Below are 13,711 nucleotides of genomic sequence, written 5' to 3'. Positions count from 1 at the left end.
TGTGTGCTAGCGACATCTCAGTTTAGAAAAGGGAAGAGTTTCAATCTCTGGATCGAAACTCCTGAGCCCCACTAGCCATTTATAAGGAGATGATAATACATATTAGCTAATGGCCCCTTGCCTTATGGGTAACCAACTCCACAGAATGGCAATGCTATATATTAAACCTCTCAGACTCATAGTGCACAGTGCTCATTTACTAGCCCCTAACCATTTCACTTCAGATACATAAAGGCTTTTGACTCTGTGTTTCTCCCATGGCATCACCTTACATCAGCGTTTTTCAACCTTGACTGCACATTGTAATCACCTAGAGAGATTTTGAAAGTACATATGTCTGGGTGCCACCTCTCAGGCTCTGATTTCTTTGGTCTTGGCTGAGTCTGAGTGTGAGAGTTTTTTTTAAAGATCCCAGGTGATTCTAACGTACAGGCAAGGCTGGGAACCACTTGCTTTAAAGGAAATAGGAGTCTTCCACAGCTGTACCCAGCAAAGCTCACAGGAGAATCAGATAAGTACAATTATTACATCTAAGCAGGAGGTGGCACAAAGGTCTTTTTCCTGTCATTAAATAAACAATCTTATTTTGAAACCCGTATAGGCCTGAAGAATGTTATGAATGTACCATCGTCACATCCCATCATGACATGCGGTGATGCTGTCAACGTGTCACTCCTGTTTGATGTGTTAATTCCCTGACATCATTCTTCCCTCTCTCATCAGCTACACTGAAACCATTCCTCTTTCCCAAAATAAAGATAAGGTTCTCTTAAACTGAAATCCGGCCCCTCTGGGTCTGGGTTGGTCTTTGTTTTGTTTTGTAGATCACTCTCCGGGCGCATTGTTGGAGGGGTTTGGTGGTTCTTCACCCTGATCATAATTTCTTCCTATACGGCCAATCTCGCTGCTTTCCTGACTGTGGAGAGGATGGTTTCTCCCATAGAAAGTGCTGAAGACTTAGCTAAGCAGACTGAAATTGCATATGGGACCCTGGACTCCGGCTCAACAAAAGAATTTTTCAGAGTAAGTGCTTAACAGTAATTGGGCCTGCTGCTGTTTATTTTATTATCTGCTCACAAAGGCAGATTCACAGTGTTTTAAGGGAGGCCTGGGAAATGGTGGGAATGTTATCAAAGCAGCGCATCTTAAATACAGAGCTACTTGCTTGGTGACCTAACTCATTGTCCTTTAGAACTAAGACTCTGTGTGCGATATCACAGGTGGCATGTCAATAGCACTGAGTTTGAACTTGCAGGTTTGAATCCCAACCCTACCATAAAGTGATCATTTGTCCTTAGGCAAGTCATTTAACTTCTGTTGGCCTTGGTCCCCTTACGTGAATAATGAGGGGATTGAACTAAATAATATCTATTCTCCTTTTTAGCTTTTACAAAAGCAGTGATTTTATGTCTCAGCAGTTCACAGAAGTTAGGTAACTGACTCTAAGAATATGAGGAGTGATGGACTATAAAATTACATATTCTATTTTAGACATTGGTTTTCTATTGAAATGTATTACAGTTGTTTCAAGTATTCATGTACATGCTGATAATTCAATTTTCTGGGAAGCTGATAATTGTTTTAATTTCTTGAGTAGATTTATTTCCCCCTCACTAACCCCACATAGACCAAATCTTGGTGGGGAAACTGTGTTGTTTACTAGCAAAAGTTAGTAAAGCACAAGTACTGCCAAGGAGAAAGATGAAAGGAGATCGAAGCAGAACATTATAGAAGGATAATATGATGAACAAACCACTTTTACATAAAATATCAAGATCTTTGTTCTGTAGCAACTGGTCTATAAGAAAGGCTACTGATGGAGTGTTTAAGAACTCACATGTTTTTTTTCAGTTACCCCAAACAGGAAAATATGGTGGTTTCAGTGAGACAATGGACCCATTCTATACATACCACTGCTACTGTAACCCATGTCACTGGTTGTAGCAATGATCCAGAAGCCACTTGTGTAGTAGGTAGAGAAGAAAAGTTTAGTCATTCTCTCCAACCAATAATCAAATTATTGGATGGCAGGTACAATTACTGACTTTTCCTCGAAGATACGCAGTAAACAAACGTTAGTTCTAAACCAGCTGGTTTCAAGAAATCAGTACGAAATATATTTGTACATGTATTATCATGCGATTTGTCCAATTGTTTCATGGGAAACCAGGAGGAGTGTGTTTCTTGAAATTATAGTAATTAACTAAAAACTGTTTTCATTCCCTGAAGGAGAAAGGGTTAATTCTGAGACCCTTTCCAGAATTCTCATTGTCTCAGGATATCCCTACCTCAGCTTTACCACTGTTTATCGAGCAGTTCATTATTCCCAACCAGGGAGAGGAGCCCAGTACTAGAAGCATCAAAACGATATGAAGATCCTCTGGAACTAACCTGCCTGGACCGTCACTCTGATGGCAGTTCCAGAAGCTTATCTGGGAATAACCGCCTGCCCTCATGAAATCACTCACACGTTTCAAGGCAGGAAGCCAGGGATTTCCATCTGCTGAGTAGTCAGCACATAATCAGCTCCATGGAAATCGGGTTTGGTATCAACCTTCAGCAGAGCTTATGTTCACCATCCCAACAGGCATCAAGTTGCTATAAGAAGTAATTGACCACTTAAGCTATCAAGACACCAGACTTGGACCCTCCAATTAGGGATACTTGTTCCACTGGAAAGTATTTTTCTTCAACGATGATTAGAAATTAGGAAGGTGTGCTTTAAATGGTAATCGATAGATGGCGTCAATTCCCATTAAGCTTTCAAAGGCCATTCATCCATATTGCAGGCAAAGGAGGCTCTCTGAGAAGATTTATTAGCACAAAGGCTTGAAAGTGTGACCAAGTAGTCATCGTCCCCATGCCCAGACCCCATCCCCCGCACCTATTGTGTCTTTGTCAAAAACTCAGAAAGCATCTACTAATCCAGTCAATGATGGTTTCATTAAAGAGCATGTTATTACCGGAGCCAATTTGAATCAACATTCAATTCTGAGCAAAGCTATTGCCACATTCTAATTGGTTTGCGGTTTCGAATGCTCTCCCATTCCTAGTGACCTTTACAGCCAATGAGTAATTCGTATGGAAATGGAACTGTTTTGAACATCTGATTAGAAAAGGGGCCGGATATTTCTAGGTATAAAGAAGCGCAAATCATTTTCTAATTCCCGCATGCCACTTTTCTTTTTCCTCAATTGGTTGCTAGTGACGGCATTAAGGACTCTGTGGGGAAGTTCTTTAGGACAGCACACAAAAGTTGATGATCTAAGAGTGGAATTGAGCAGCATAGGACAAGCTACTCTTAGCCTGCTTGTACTGAAAATGTTATGTAAACGCAACAGAGGGAATGCTTGGTATTCAAATGATATAGAGGGTCCCAACCAGTTGGTCTCCAAGCCATTTGTCCTCTCAATATCCTCTATCCTACCCCTCCTTGAACCCCATAAATCAGAGAAGGCAGCCAACAAGAACACGTCATCTCTTACTCAGGGACTTAACTGTCACAACGTGTCACTTCCCCTCAATCCTCCATGATCTCAAGGCAATTTTAAGAACAGTAACTCCACATACAAAAAAAAAATTGAGGACCCCTGATAGCATACCTTCTGAACTTTAGAGGATAAAACAAGATCACATGCAACATTTACAAACATAACCTGAGCTCATTTCTTCCCATTCTCACTCCAAATTAAAACCACAGGGACCAAATAGTAACGTCATAAAGCAGCCCGGGGCCAACCCTCTAGTTCTTCCACTAAGAGAAAAATAAAGAAAATTCCTTTCTAATTGCCCTGCAGACATTTTTACTTGTCCTGGGTAAAGCGGCCATTAAAATGATGATATCTTTAAACCATTCTTTTGTTTCTCTCATTTTCTGAACCATCCTCAGCTGTTATCTTACAAAGACATAAAGTCACTGGCACAGAGGATCCTGTTTCATCAGGAAAGGCAGGGAGGGACCGAACAAAAGGCATGCAGCCGGAAGGGACATGTGAAATATTACCATCAACCCACTTGACTTGAAAATTGATTTCCTTAGACAGCAGCTCGAAAACTAAATGTCCCACCCAGAGGTGGAGGCACCCATGCTAAAAAAACAAGTCGACAGCTTCACTGTCATTGCCCAGAGAAATGCCACTATGACTTGGAAAGTTGCACTGAAATGATCATTCTCTACTAGGTTTTGAAATTTTAACCTGATACACATTCATGTTAGAAAGTAGCACTGGGAGCAAAAGCAATTCCAAAATTCTCTCTGCCTTCAGACGCCTAGAAATATTAAAGACAACTTTGATGCTTGCTTGCTTTTCCAGATGTTTGACCATATCCAAACAGTTCAGGGAATAAAAGGAAGTTGCTTTTTATTTTTTTATTTTTTTTTAATTTTATTTATTTTTTTTGGGGGGTACATCAAGTTCAGTCATCTGTTTTTACACACATATCCCCGTCTTCCCTCCCTCCCTTGACTCCCCCCCACTCTCCCTCGAGTCCCCCCCACCCTCCCCGTCCCAGTCCTCTAAGGCATCTTCCATCCTCGAGTTGAAGGAAGTTGCTTTTTAAAATGAAATGTTAATGCTAATTTAAACCCCTTTAAGAAAATAAGTACAAGTGGGAAGGAGTGGGGAGGGAAATGACTTGCTCCAGTGCCCCAGGCAGGACAGAAAAATTAAACTTTATCTGGAGACCACCAAGGGAACTGCCCTGTTTTCTGAGTTGCAGAAGCACAGCTGAATTACGCATGAAGAATGTTTTGTCTCAACACTAGACTCTGTTACTGTTGTCATCGGTCACTTTAACTTTTGATTTTTTTTGGAAATGTAGGCAGCAAAAAGAAGAGCCCTCCCAAACTGATTTGGGAAATAGTCTCTCCGAGAGTATTTAGATTCTGCTTACATATTCTGAATCTCTCTCTCTCTCTCTCTCTCTTTCAATCGGAGTCCACATTTCAACATTTATGGGTTATTTATTATAGGGCTTTTGAACTTTATGGGGAAAGAAGAACAATCAATCTCTCCACAAATGCACCTATGCTAAGTATGTTGACATTTGGACATGATTGAGAAAAACTAACCATTAATCTTTAAGCTTTACTACAACAGACCTCCCTCACCCCTTAACCGATCCCCTTGCCTTAGGAAACACATCAAAATGTAAAACTCCTTTTATTAAAATTTTTCTCACCAAGTACTAAGAAGAATTTGAGATCTTGCCACTGTACCTTGCCAACTGCAACCACATTTAATTAGTTTGAAGACATATAGGATGTGACCAAATGTTTGCAGACACAGCCAACTACACACTAAGGAACACACAATAGCAACAGCAGGAGATGAGTTGACAGCAAGGAATGGTAGGTCAGAGACATTTATTCTATGTATTACTTGACAATTTTTTAAAATAGTTTTTTTATTTTGACACGGCCGTTTTAATGCCGCCTTATCCCCCCAAAACTCTCATTTTCCTATGTTGTAGAATATATTACACAGCAAGACTCATGGACCTCCAGGTTAAGACTGGAGGTGGAACAGGAAGTACAATGTAAGGATGCTGATGCCTGGCTGAACGGGCCTCTGAAAAAGGGAATGATACATTCAGACAGCTGTCAGCCTTTCCCATCCCTTGCTGCCAGGGATCTGTGGTTCCCTGGGTCTTCCCTGTAGGCCAGTCTCAAGCTGGGTGGAAAGGACACTCTCCAGGGGAGTGGAGGTTGACCTGACAACTGTGCACACAGCACACCTAATATCTGTCTCCAAGAGAAAGGAGGAAATGTGGCAACAAAGACAGGCTAATAATAATGCCCTAGATTCTATTACTTATTCATCACTCTTTCAATAACTTATTTTTAGGCAGCTACTATATGCCAGACTCCAGGCTAAGCACTGAAGCGCCGTCTCCATAAACGAAATTAAATTTCTGCCTTTTGCCAAATCACATGAAAATACTTAGATAGGTTTTTTCACCACATTTGGAGGTTATTTGGGGGAACAGATTGACTTAGAATATAAGCATCTCGGAGGACTAGATGATCATCCTTCCGGGGCAGCTGATGGTGTTTATTTCTATGGAGTGACTTCCCAGCATGTGCCCGTCTCTGGATATGCTTCGTGGTGAATGAGAGTAGGGTTGATGATTCTCTATAACCCCAGCAGGAAGGTCAGCTAAGTGAGAAATAAAACAGAAGTGGCCTCTACCCCCTGCGAGCTCACAATCTAGTGGGCTAGATTTTCCACACACATTCACATGCATTACCATACTCTATTCACAGGACAATCCTGCCACGAAACCAGAACAGGTATTGCTACCCGTCCTTCAGAGAGGAAACACCTGAGGCAAGATGACACTGTGACTTGCCGAAGGCGCTCAGCTCACTGGGAACAAGCTAGAATTCTGAGTCCAGATTGGGTCCTCTTTCCATCACATCTCAGTGTCTTTCCGGTGTGAGTGTTCATAGCAACATGGGGTCCTACGCATGAATCAAGTCTCTAGAGCAGCACGTACTAAGGCACCTGTATCAACTTCTGGTTGATCTTAGTTTTTATTCCCCCTGATGGATCAATTAGAAAAGGAAACCTACACACACTTTTAAATGACATTTTTCCATACCCTGACAATTTCAAAAGGATCCAAGAAGGCAAAGAAAAGGAAGACATCCCTGAAACTAGAGTGAATGCCACAAATGCAGCAAACCACTGTTATTCATGTCTCGTTATAGCTTCTGATATAAGAGTTATGTCATGATGTAGATAAAAGTGGAAAGAATAAGAGGGAAGATGAAAATGATTTCTAGTTCCACATCCACTGATGACTTTCTTATTTTCCTTTGAGTAAGGTGCGTTTGGTCTCAGTTTCCTCATCTATCAGGGGGAGTATTCCCTGCTCTACCTTCCTTGTGGGTTTACTTAGAAATTAATATCAGAAAAAGCTCTTTAATGAGATGAAGCATTCTACAAATCCCAGGAGACTTTAAGAAAAGGGCCCAGCAATGAAACAATTGAGACCGACCAGCATAGAGAATGTCCAAATAAGGCTCTGTGGAAACGTGAGGGAAGGGTATTTCTCAAAAACGAAAGAAAATAATCTCTGCTTGCTCAATGGAAGAGAGGTGGGGTTTTTTTCTGGCTTTGGGAGGAGAGAGAAAGCTCACACATCCTTCCCCCATCCTCCTGATCCCATTCTTACCCCTATTATTAAATATTACTGACCTCATCTCTTAGTCCATCTTTAGCCATTCCTTTGTGGTCTGCAGAGTCAACAACTTCACCACGCACAATTTAAAGCTGCCCTTGAAGACCACCTAGAAATTTCAGGTGCTTCCAAGGTGGCATGCAGGCCATCTGCCCAAAGTAAGCAACCATATGGATTTCATTAGCCCGTCTCCATTAGTCCTCCCGGGTAACCTACTTGCTTATGAGAGCATTTCACAGCTCAGAAAGCCTAAGGGGGTTAAGTCTTTGTTATCTTTGAAGCTGCCAACTCTCTCAGACCACACCAGGATAATTAACATCACACAGGACTCCCAGATCTTTGTGAGAACTCTGAAACTCTCTTCCCTAGAGAAACTCATCTCAGGACCTCACTTTCTTTGCTTGTCTCACAAAGTCAAATCACCTAATAGCCTTCCAATTAGAGGACAGGGACCCATCTGTTCAGTTAGACGTTCCTTGAGTTCACCTGGCAAGCCTGTGCAGGTTGATTATTTACGATTCCTTTTTATCACCACGAGAAGCCTAAATTGTTACCCATAAGCATCAACTAAAATTTCAACTTACTGAAATCAACTCACAAAAATATTCAATTAACTAGAATGCTAGGCTGCACTCCACTTTTGAAAGGAAAAGGAAACTCACACAAACAAAACCTTGATGTGAATTTTTTTTTTCAAAAATGCTACTAGGTGATGCCCTGTGGCCAGGTTCATTCCAGTCTTCAACATCTTCTACATTGTAAACCAGTGAATAAAGAAATATTGAGTGTCTACAGTGCCAAGTTAGGCATCAGGGATACAGTAGGGGAAACATGACAGAATCCCTACCTTCAAGGAGCTCATATTCTGTTGGAAGGAGAGAAACAGTATGCACGTAAACAAATAGGTGCATAAAAGAATTTCAGGCACCAATAAGTGGTCTGTGTATTATGATAGAGAATGATTTAGAAATAGGACTGTTTTAACTGGGAGCTTGGGAGGGAGGGGTTCAGGGAAAGCCTCTTTAAGGAAGTAACATTTAATTAAAGACCTGAATGATAAGAGTTAGCCATGTGAAAATATGATAGAAGAGTATTCTAAACAGAAGGAATAAGAAGTGCAAAGGTCCTGGGGCAGGAACAATCCTGGCATGTTTAAAGGACAGGAAGACAACCTGGGTGACTAAAGAATGGAATTACATGCTAGAATTATAGCGATGGAGATTGAGTCAAGTGTCAGGTTTCAGATACATTTTGGAGAGAGAGTCACAGAATTTGCTGATGAATTAGATTACATTTGTGAGCAAAGTGGAAGAGCTCAGATTTTTGGCCTTCCTTTTCAGTGGTCACTAATGAAATCTATAAGTCCTACATTCGTTAAATGATCTAAGGATACCATACTAACTATAAACTGTAAACTATAGTAACAAAGTAAACCATAATAACAAGGGCTGAAAAGGTACACTTACACTAGGGCTGGTAGGGAAATTTTTGCAAGTGGGAAAATAAGAAGTCTTAAGATTAATCATCAAAAACTTTTAGAAGTCCAGAAGCCCCTAATGATTCATGCCTTACTGTGTCTTATTGTGGTCTTCATAGAAAATGGTTTTATGGTAGAGGTATATTTTCACAGATGACTAACTCCATTTTGCAAAAACATAACTTTCTTTATATTCCTGTCACTGGTACCTCATTTTTGCCACACGGCAGAAAAGATAAACCCAGATAAATTCAGGCAAATTTAGTGATTCCCTACTCATTTCAGGATTTTTCACTCCCTCTTCCCTGGGATAATATCCAAGTTCCAGGGAGTTTACATGGTGTCATGGCATCAGGGGCAGCCATCTAACCCCAGATCATCAGGATCATTTCCAGGCATCCATTGAGCTGTACCACCCAGTATGGAGGTCAGGTAGTCTTTCCCCTCCGTGCTGACATTGCCGCAGCATCCCGTCATCCAGGCCACAAGACCTCTGCAGACCTATGTAACCCTGCACTTACTTCAGCGCTCACTCGAGCGCTCTCTCTCTCCCTCACTCCTCCCTCTCCCCTTGCACTGTTGTAGGGCTATTGGAATAGTGTCTCTCCTTCCACCAGTCTTGGACAGCTCCTTCTTCCTAGAGACCTCATAGATCGCATGTAGCCATTGCTATTCTATGACACCAGCACCAAGTTAGACATGGGCTGTTCTCTTCCATTTATCATTCCTAAGCTACACCCTGGGAAGTGAGGGTTCCTTACTTCTGCCCTAGGAGTCCCATTCTCCCTCCCCCTTTTGGAGAGCTGAGGTGGGGGGTAGGGGGCAGGGCACAGAGACCTTTCTCAGAGACATATAACCCAGTCTGACTTCTCTTGTACTCCTCTCTGCCTCAGCTCTTATCTGGCCTCCAAGAGTAGTTAGTCTGGCTCTTTATCCATCTGCTTTCCAATTTATTGAGTATGACATAAACTTCATGTTTCCCTTTAGGCCTTAGAATTTGGAAACTCAAAAACCTTTCTTTTTTATCAGAAAGCTTGGTTCTTACTAATTTAAAACCTGGCTTTCAACGTAATGTTGTCTCTGCTATGACTTTTTTTTTTCAACTTTTCTTAAAGATTTATTTACTTATTTATTTTTAGCTGCATTGGGTCTTCATTGCTGTGCACAGGCTTTCTCTGGTTGTGGCGAGCGGGGGATACTCTTCGTTGTGATGCACAGGCTTCTCATTGCAGTGGCTTCTCATGTTGTGGAGCACTGGCTCTAGGCGTGCAGGCTTCAGTAGTTGTAGCACTCAGGCTCAGTAGTTGTGGCACACGGCCTTAGTTGCAGCGTGGCATGTGATATCTTCCCAGACCAGGGATCAAACGCATGTCCCCTACATTGGTAGGCAGATTCTTAACCACTGCGCCACCAGGGAAGTCCTGCTATGACTTTTTAAAACAGTTTAAGATTCAATTCACCCACTTAAAATGTACAGTTCAATGCATTTTGGTATATTACATTATTCATGTTTAAAAATTATAGTAAAAAATATAAAATTTGTCATCTTAACCATTTTTAAATGTGCAATTCAGTGGCATTAATTACATTTACAATGTTGTGCAACCATCACCACTATTTCTGAAACATTTTCATCACCTCTAACAGAAACTCTGTAACCATTAATCAATATCTTCCCATTCCCTCACTCCCCCAGCCCCTAGTAACCACTATTCTACTTTCCATTTCTATGAATCTGTATGGAATTATACAATATTTGTCTTTTTGTGTCTGGCTTATTTCACTTAGCACAATGTCTTCAGGGTTCATCCGTGTTATAGCATGTGTCAGAACTTCATTCCTTTTATTGGCAGAATTTATCTATCTATCTATACTACGTTTTGCTTAGCCATTCATCTTTTAATGGAAACGGGTCATTTACACCTTTTGGCTATTGTAAATAATGCTGCAATGAACATCGATGTACAAACATCTGGTCAAATCCGTGCTTTCAATTCCTTTTGGTATATACCTAGGAATGGAATTGCTAGATCATATGCCACTTCTGCTTTTTTCTGCTGTAACTTTGAAAGTCTATTTTGAAACAAAAGATGAGGGCATTTTCTGTTTTATTGATATTTTCTTCCTAATCTTCTCTTAGGCCATTGATGCCCCCATCCCAATAGGAAGAAGATCGCTGGGTACCTGGTACTGGGGGCAGATCTTTAGTTAATATCACAGAGTTTTATCTTGATATATGACTGAAGTTGGGGGAAAGGCATACTATGTATGTATGTGTTGAAAAAGACCTAAATTCCTGTCCAGACCACATACCATGCATACGTACAGAGGGTCCTGGATACTTTAGCTAGTGATTTCAGCTTGTAGCAAAATCTTAGGAGAGCATGCTTCCTCTTTCTGTGTTTGGGCTGCAACTCTGATGCCCCAGCAAGACTGCACTAGAATGCAGGTGATGGATGGTAGAATGAAACCCATCGCCCTCCTGTTCTAAATGGTTTAGAATGTTACCTGTCTGAAGGGAGGGATTTGGATAGAGATGATCTATGGCATTTCATTCCAGTTCTGATTGTAGATATTTGTTTGTATATTATCCCCAAAACTGATCTCCTATATGTACACTCCCTGGTGTCCTAAATGAAGAAGTTCCTAAAAGTAATTAGCTGCTATGCCTAGAGGAACCTACATTCTGGAACTGATTCTTACTTCCCAATTTTATCAAAATTCTTATATGTTCACAGCCTGATTTATTTCACTCTCAATTTTATTTCCCTTGAGTCTGTGGTCTGGATTACAGACTGTTTCTTGTATCATTCAGTAACATTGATTTTCCCAACTCATGGGGTAAAGAACTCTGTCCTAGACACTCCGGAAATGAATAGGAGATGCCACCCAGATCCCTGAGCTCAGTGTGAAGATAATGAAGGAGTTAGGTGACTTAATCAGGAAAGGTTTCTGGAAAAGGGGGCATCTTAAAAACATTTGGAGAGAAAATAGAATTCAACAAATAGCTCAAAGGGTATGTAAGAATGCATCTGTGACCAAAACAACAGGACAGACCATGACTTTGTATCATGTTAGACTGTGGCCACTCTTGACTGTGGCCACTCTTGACTGAAGAACTGTCATTTCTCTCTAGCATTCACACTAAGATTTCTTTGCACAAAATAGTGTATGTATATGTGTTTGGGGTGAGGCGGAAGTTTAAGATGAAAAAAACAGTTTTCAAGAAAAAATTATTACCTTGAAACAAAAGTATCATAGTAGAAATCAACAGACTGCCAAGGGTAATTGGAAATCACTGCTTGAGGCCAGGGTGCTCTGAGCCCTGTCTTATTCTAGTTTCATAATTCACATCTTGCATGTGAAGATGGGGTTCATTAAAAAGAACACCAAAGAATGCCTTGCTTTCTCCAAAGAATACTTTGCTTCTTTTAAGTGAGTTTGAGGAACCGGTGTTGAAAAGCAAAACCCATCTATGCTTTGGCAAATAATACCACATTGAAATGAAAGAACCTTTCATATTTAAAAACAACCCCACTATATTAGACATTATTTCATCTAAAATAAACAGCCCCTTTCCTGATGTGATAGTATTAATGGGGTAATCATGAAGATAATCATATTCAAGCTCCTTTACATAGAATTTTGAAGTTTGATTTCAAAATATTTGTATCTTGCCCCTTTTCTCCCATCACACATGCACGCACACACATGTGCACACACACACACACACAGGTGCACACATGCACGTGCCCCACAACTTGGGTAATTGTGATGAGCAAATAATTGAAGTTTATCAGGGAGTAAACTGGCCAGATCCTGAAAAACACTTTTGCTTTATTTTCTTGGTCTGGGGTTTCAGCCAATTGTAGAAGCAAGAAGGTTGAGAATAGCATGGTCAATGATCGAGGAGAAATATAAACAAATTCAAGGAGGCTTGGATAAATTCACGCAATATAGATCCATGGAAAGTTGTTAAAGGTAAGGAACACCTCCAGATTTTTAGAGTTGACATCAAGAGGACAACCATGGCTTCTCATAGTTCTCTACTAGTCTTGTCTTAAAACATTTCTATCTGGAATTGCCCACAGAGCTGACCTACAGGGACTGGTCTGCAATTTTCTACAACATTGTCTCCCACATCACAAGAATTGAGACTAGCCTGAAGAAAATATGCAGGAGTAGAATATATTAGGATTATCTTCAAATATTTGAAGGGCAGATATTTTGAAGATGAATTGTACTTCTTCTGTGGGGCCCTAAAGGACACAACCAAAATCAAAGGGTGAATATTACAGGGATAGAGATTTTAGCTCATTGTAAAAAGAACATTCTAATAAAGGAATCCAAAAATAGATTGGGCTGTCTCCATAGACAGTGAGCTGTTCATCTCTGAAGGGCTATAGGCCAGGAATAGGCTAATGGCCACTTGTCAGAAATGCTGAATAGGGGACTCAATAATCTGATGAATGACTACACTAGACCAGTGTTTTCCACCACTGGTTGCATAGAAAATCATTTGGGGAGCTTTTTAAAACACAGATTATTGGTTTTTACACCTCCCCCTCCAAGATGTTTAGCCCATAGATTCCATTAATGTGCATTTTTAAACAAGCACCCCAAGTGATTCCAACACAGATGACTAAGAGCTACTCTTTGAAGAACATTTGACTATACAACATATGAGTGGATTTCTGCTTCAATGATTTGGATTTGCTTTTTCCCTATTAATCCTATGTGAAAGATGCAGGGAAGAGGCTGGAAGCTGACCTGTGGGACAGAGAGACGTCTAAACAAAAGAAGAATCTTGCAAGTAGTCACAGCTGATGGCTGAGTTGTAGCCTCCTCCTCTGAGTGTTCCTGTCAGGGTGGGAAAGAAAGGAAAAACCTTCCTCTGATCAATAGGGACCAATGGCAGGTGGCTGTTTGGGGGGCTGGAATCTGAGGTTGAGCTGACCCTGAGGCTTGAGGGTACCCCAAGTGCAGGGAAGCTCAAGCAATGGTATCGGGCTGGAGACTAGGGTCAATAAAAGTCCAAGGAAACTAAAA

General features: G+C 40.9%; 1 protein-coding gene across 1 annotated transcript in view; it reads left to right on the top strand.

Annotated features, from left to right (window-relative positions):
• Positions 1 to 13,711, top strand: part of GRIA3 (glutamate ionotropic receptor AMPA type subunit 3) — a 284,919-nt gene that overhangs the window by 218,845 nt on the left and 52,363 nt on the right. Inside the window, exon 12 of the mRNA XM_057718466.1 lies at positions 825 to 1,023. Within this exon, the coding sequence (XP_057574449.1) occupies positions 825 to 1,023 (199 nt within the window). The remainder of the gene's footprint in view (positions 1 to 824; positions 1,024 to 13,711) is intronic.

The sequence above is a fragment of the Hippopotamus amphibius genome, chromosome X (assembly GCF_030028045.1).
Source record: "Hippopotamus amphibius kiboko isolate mHipAmp2 chromosome X, mHipAmp2.hap2, whole genome shotgun sequence".
NCBI classification, from domain to species: Eukaryota; Metazoa; Chordata; class Mammalia; order Artiodactyla; family Hippopotamidae; genus Hippopotamus; species Hippopotamus amphibius.
The sequence above is the reverse complement of the archived record's forward strand: the minus strand, read 5'-3'. Positions and strand labels throughout refer to the sequence as shown.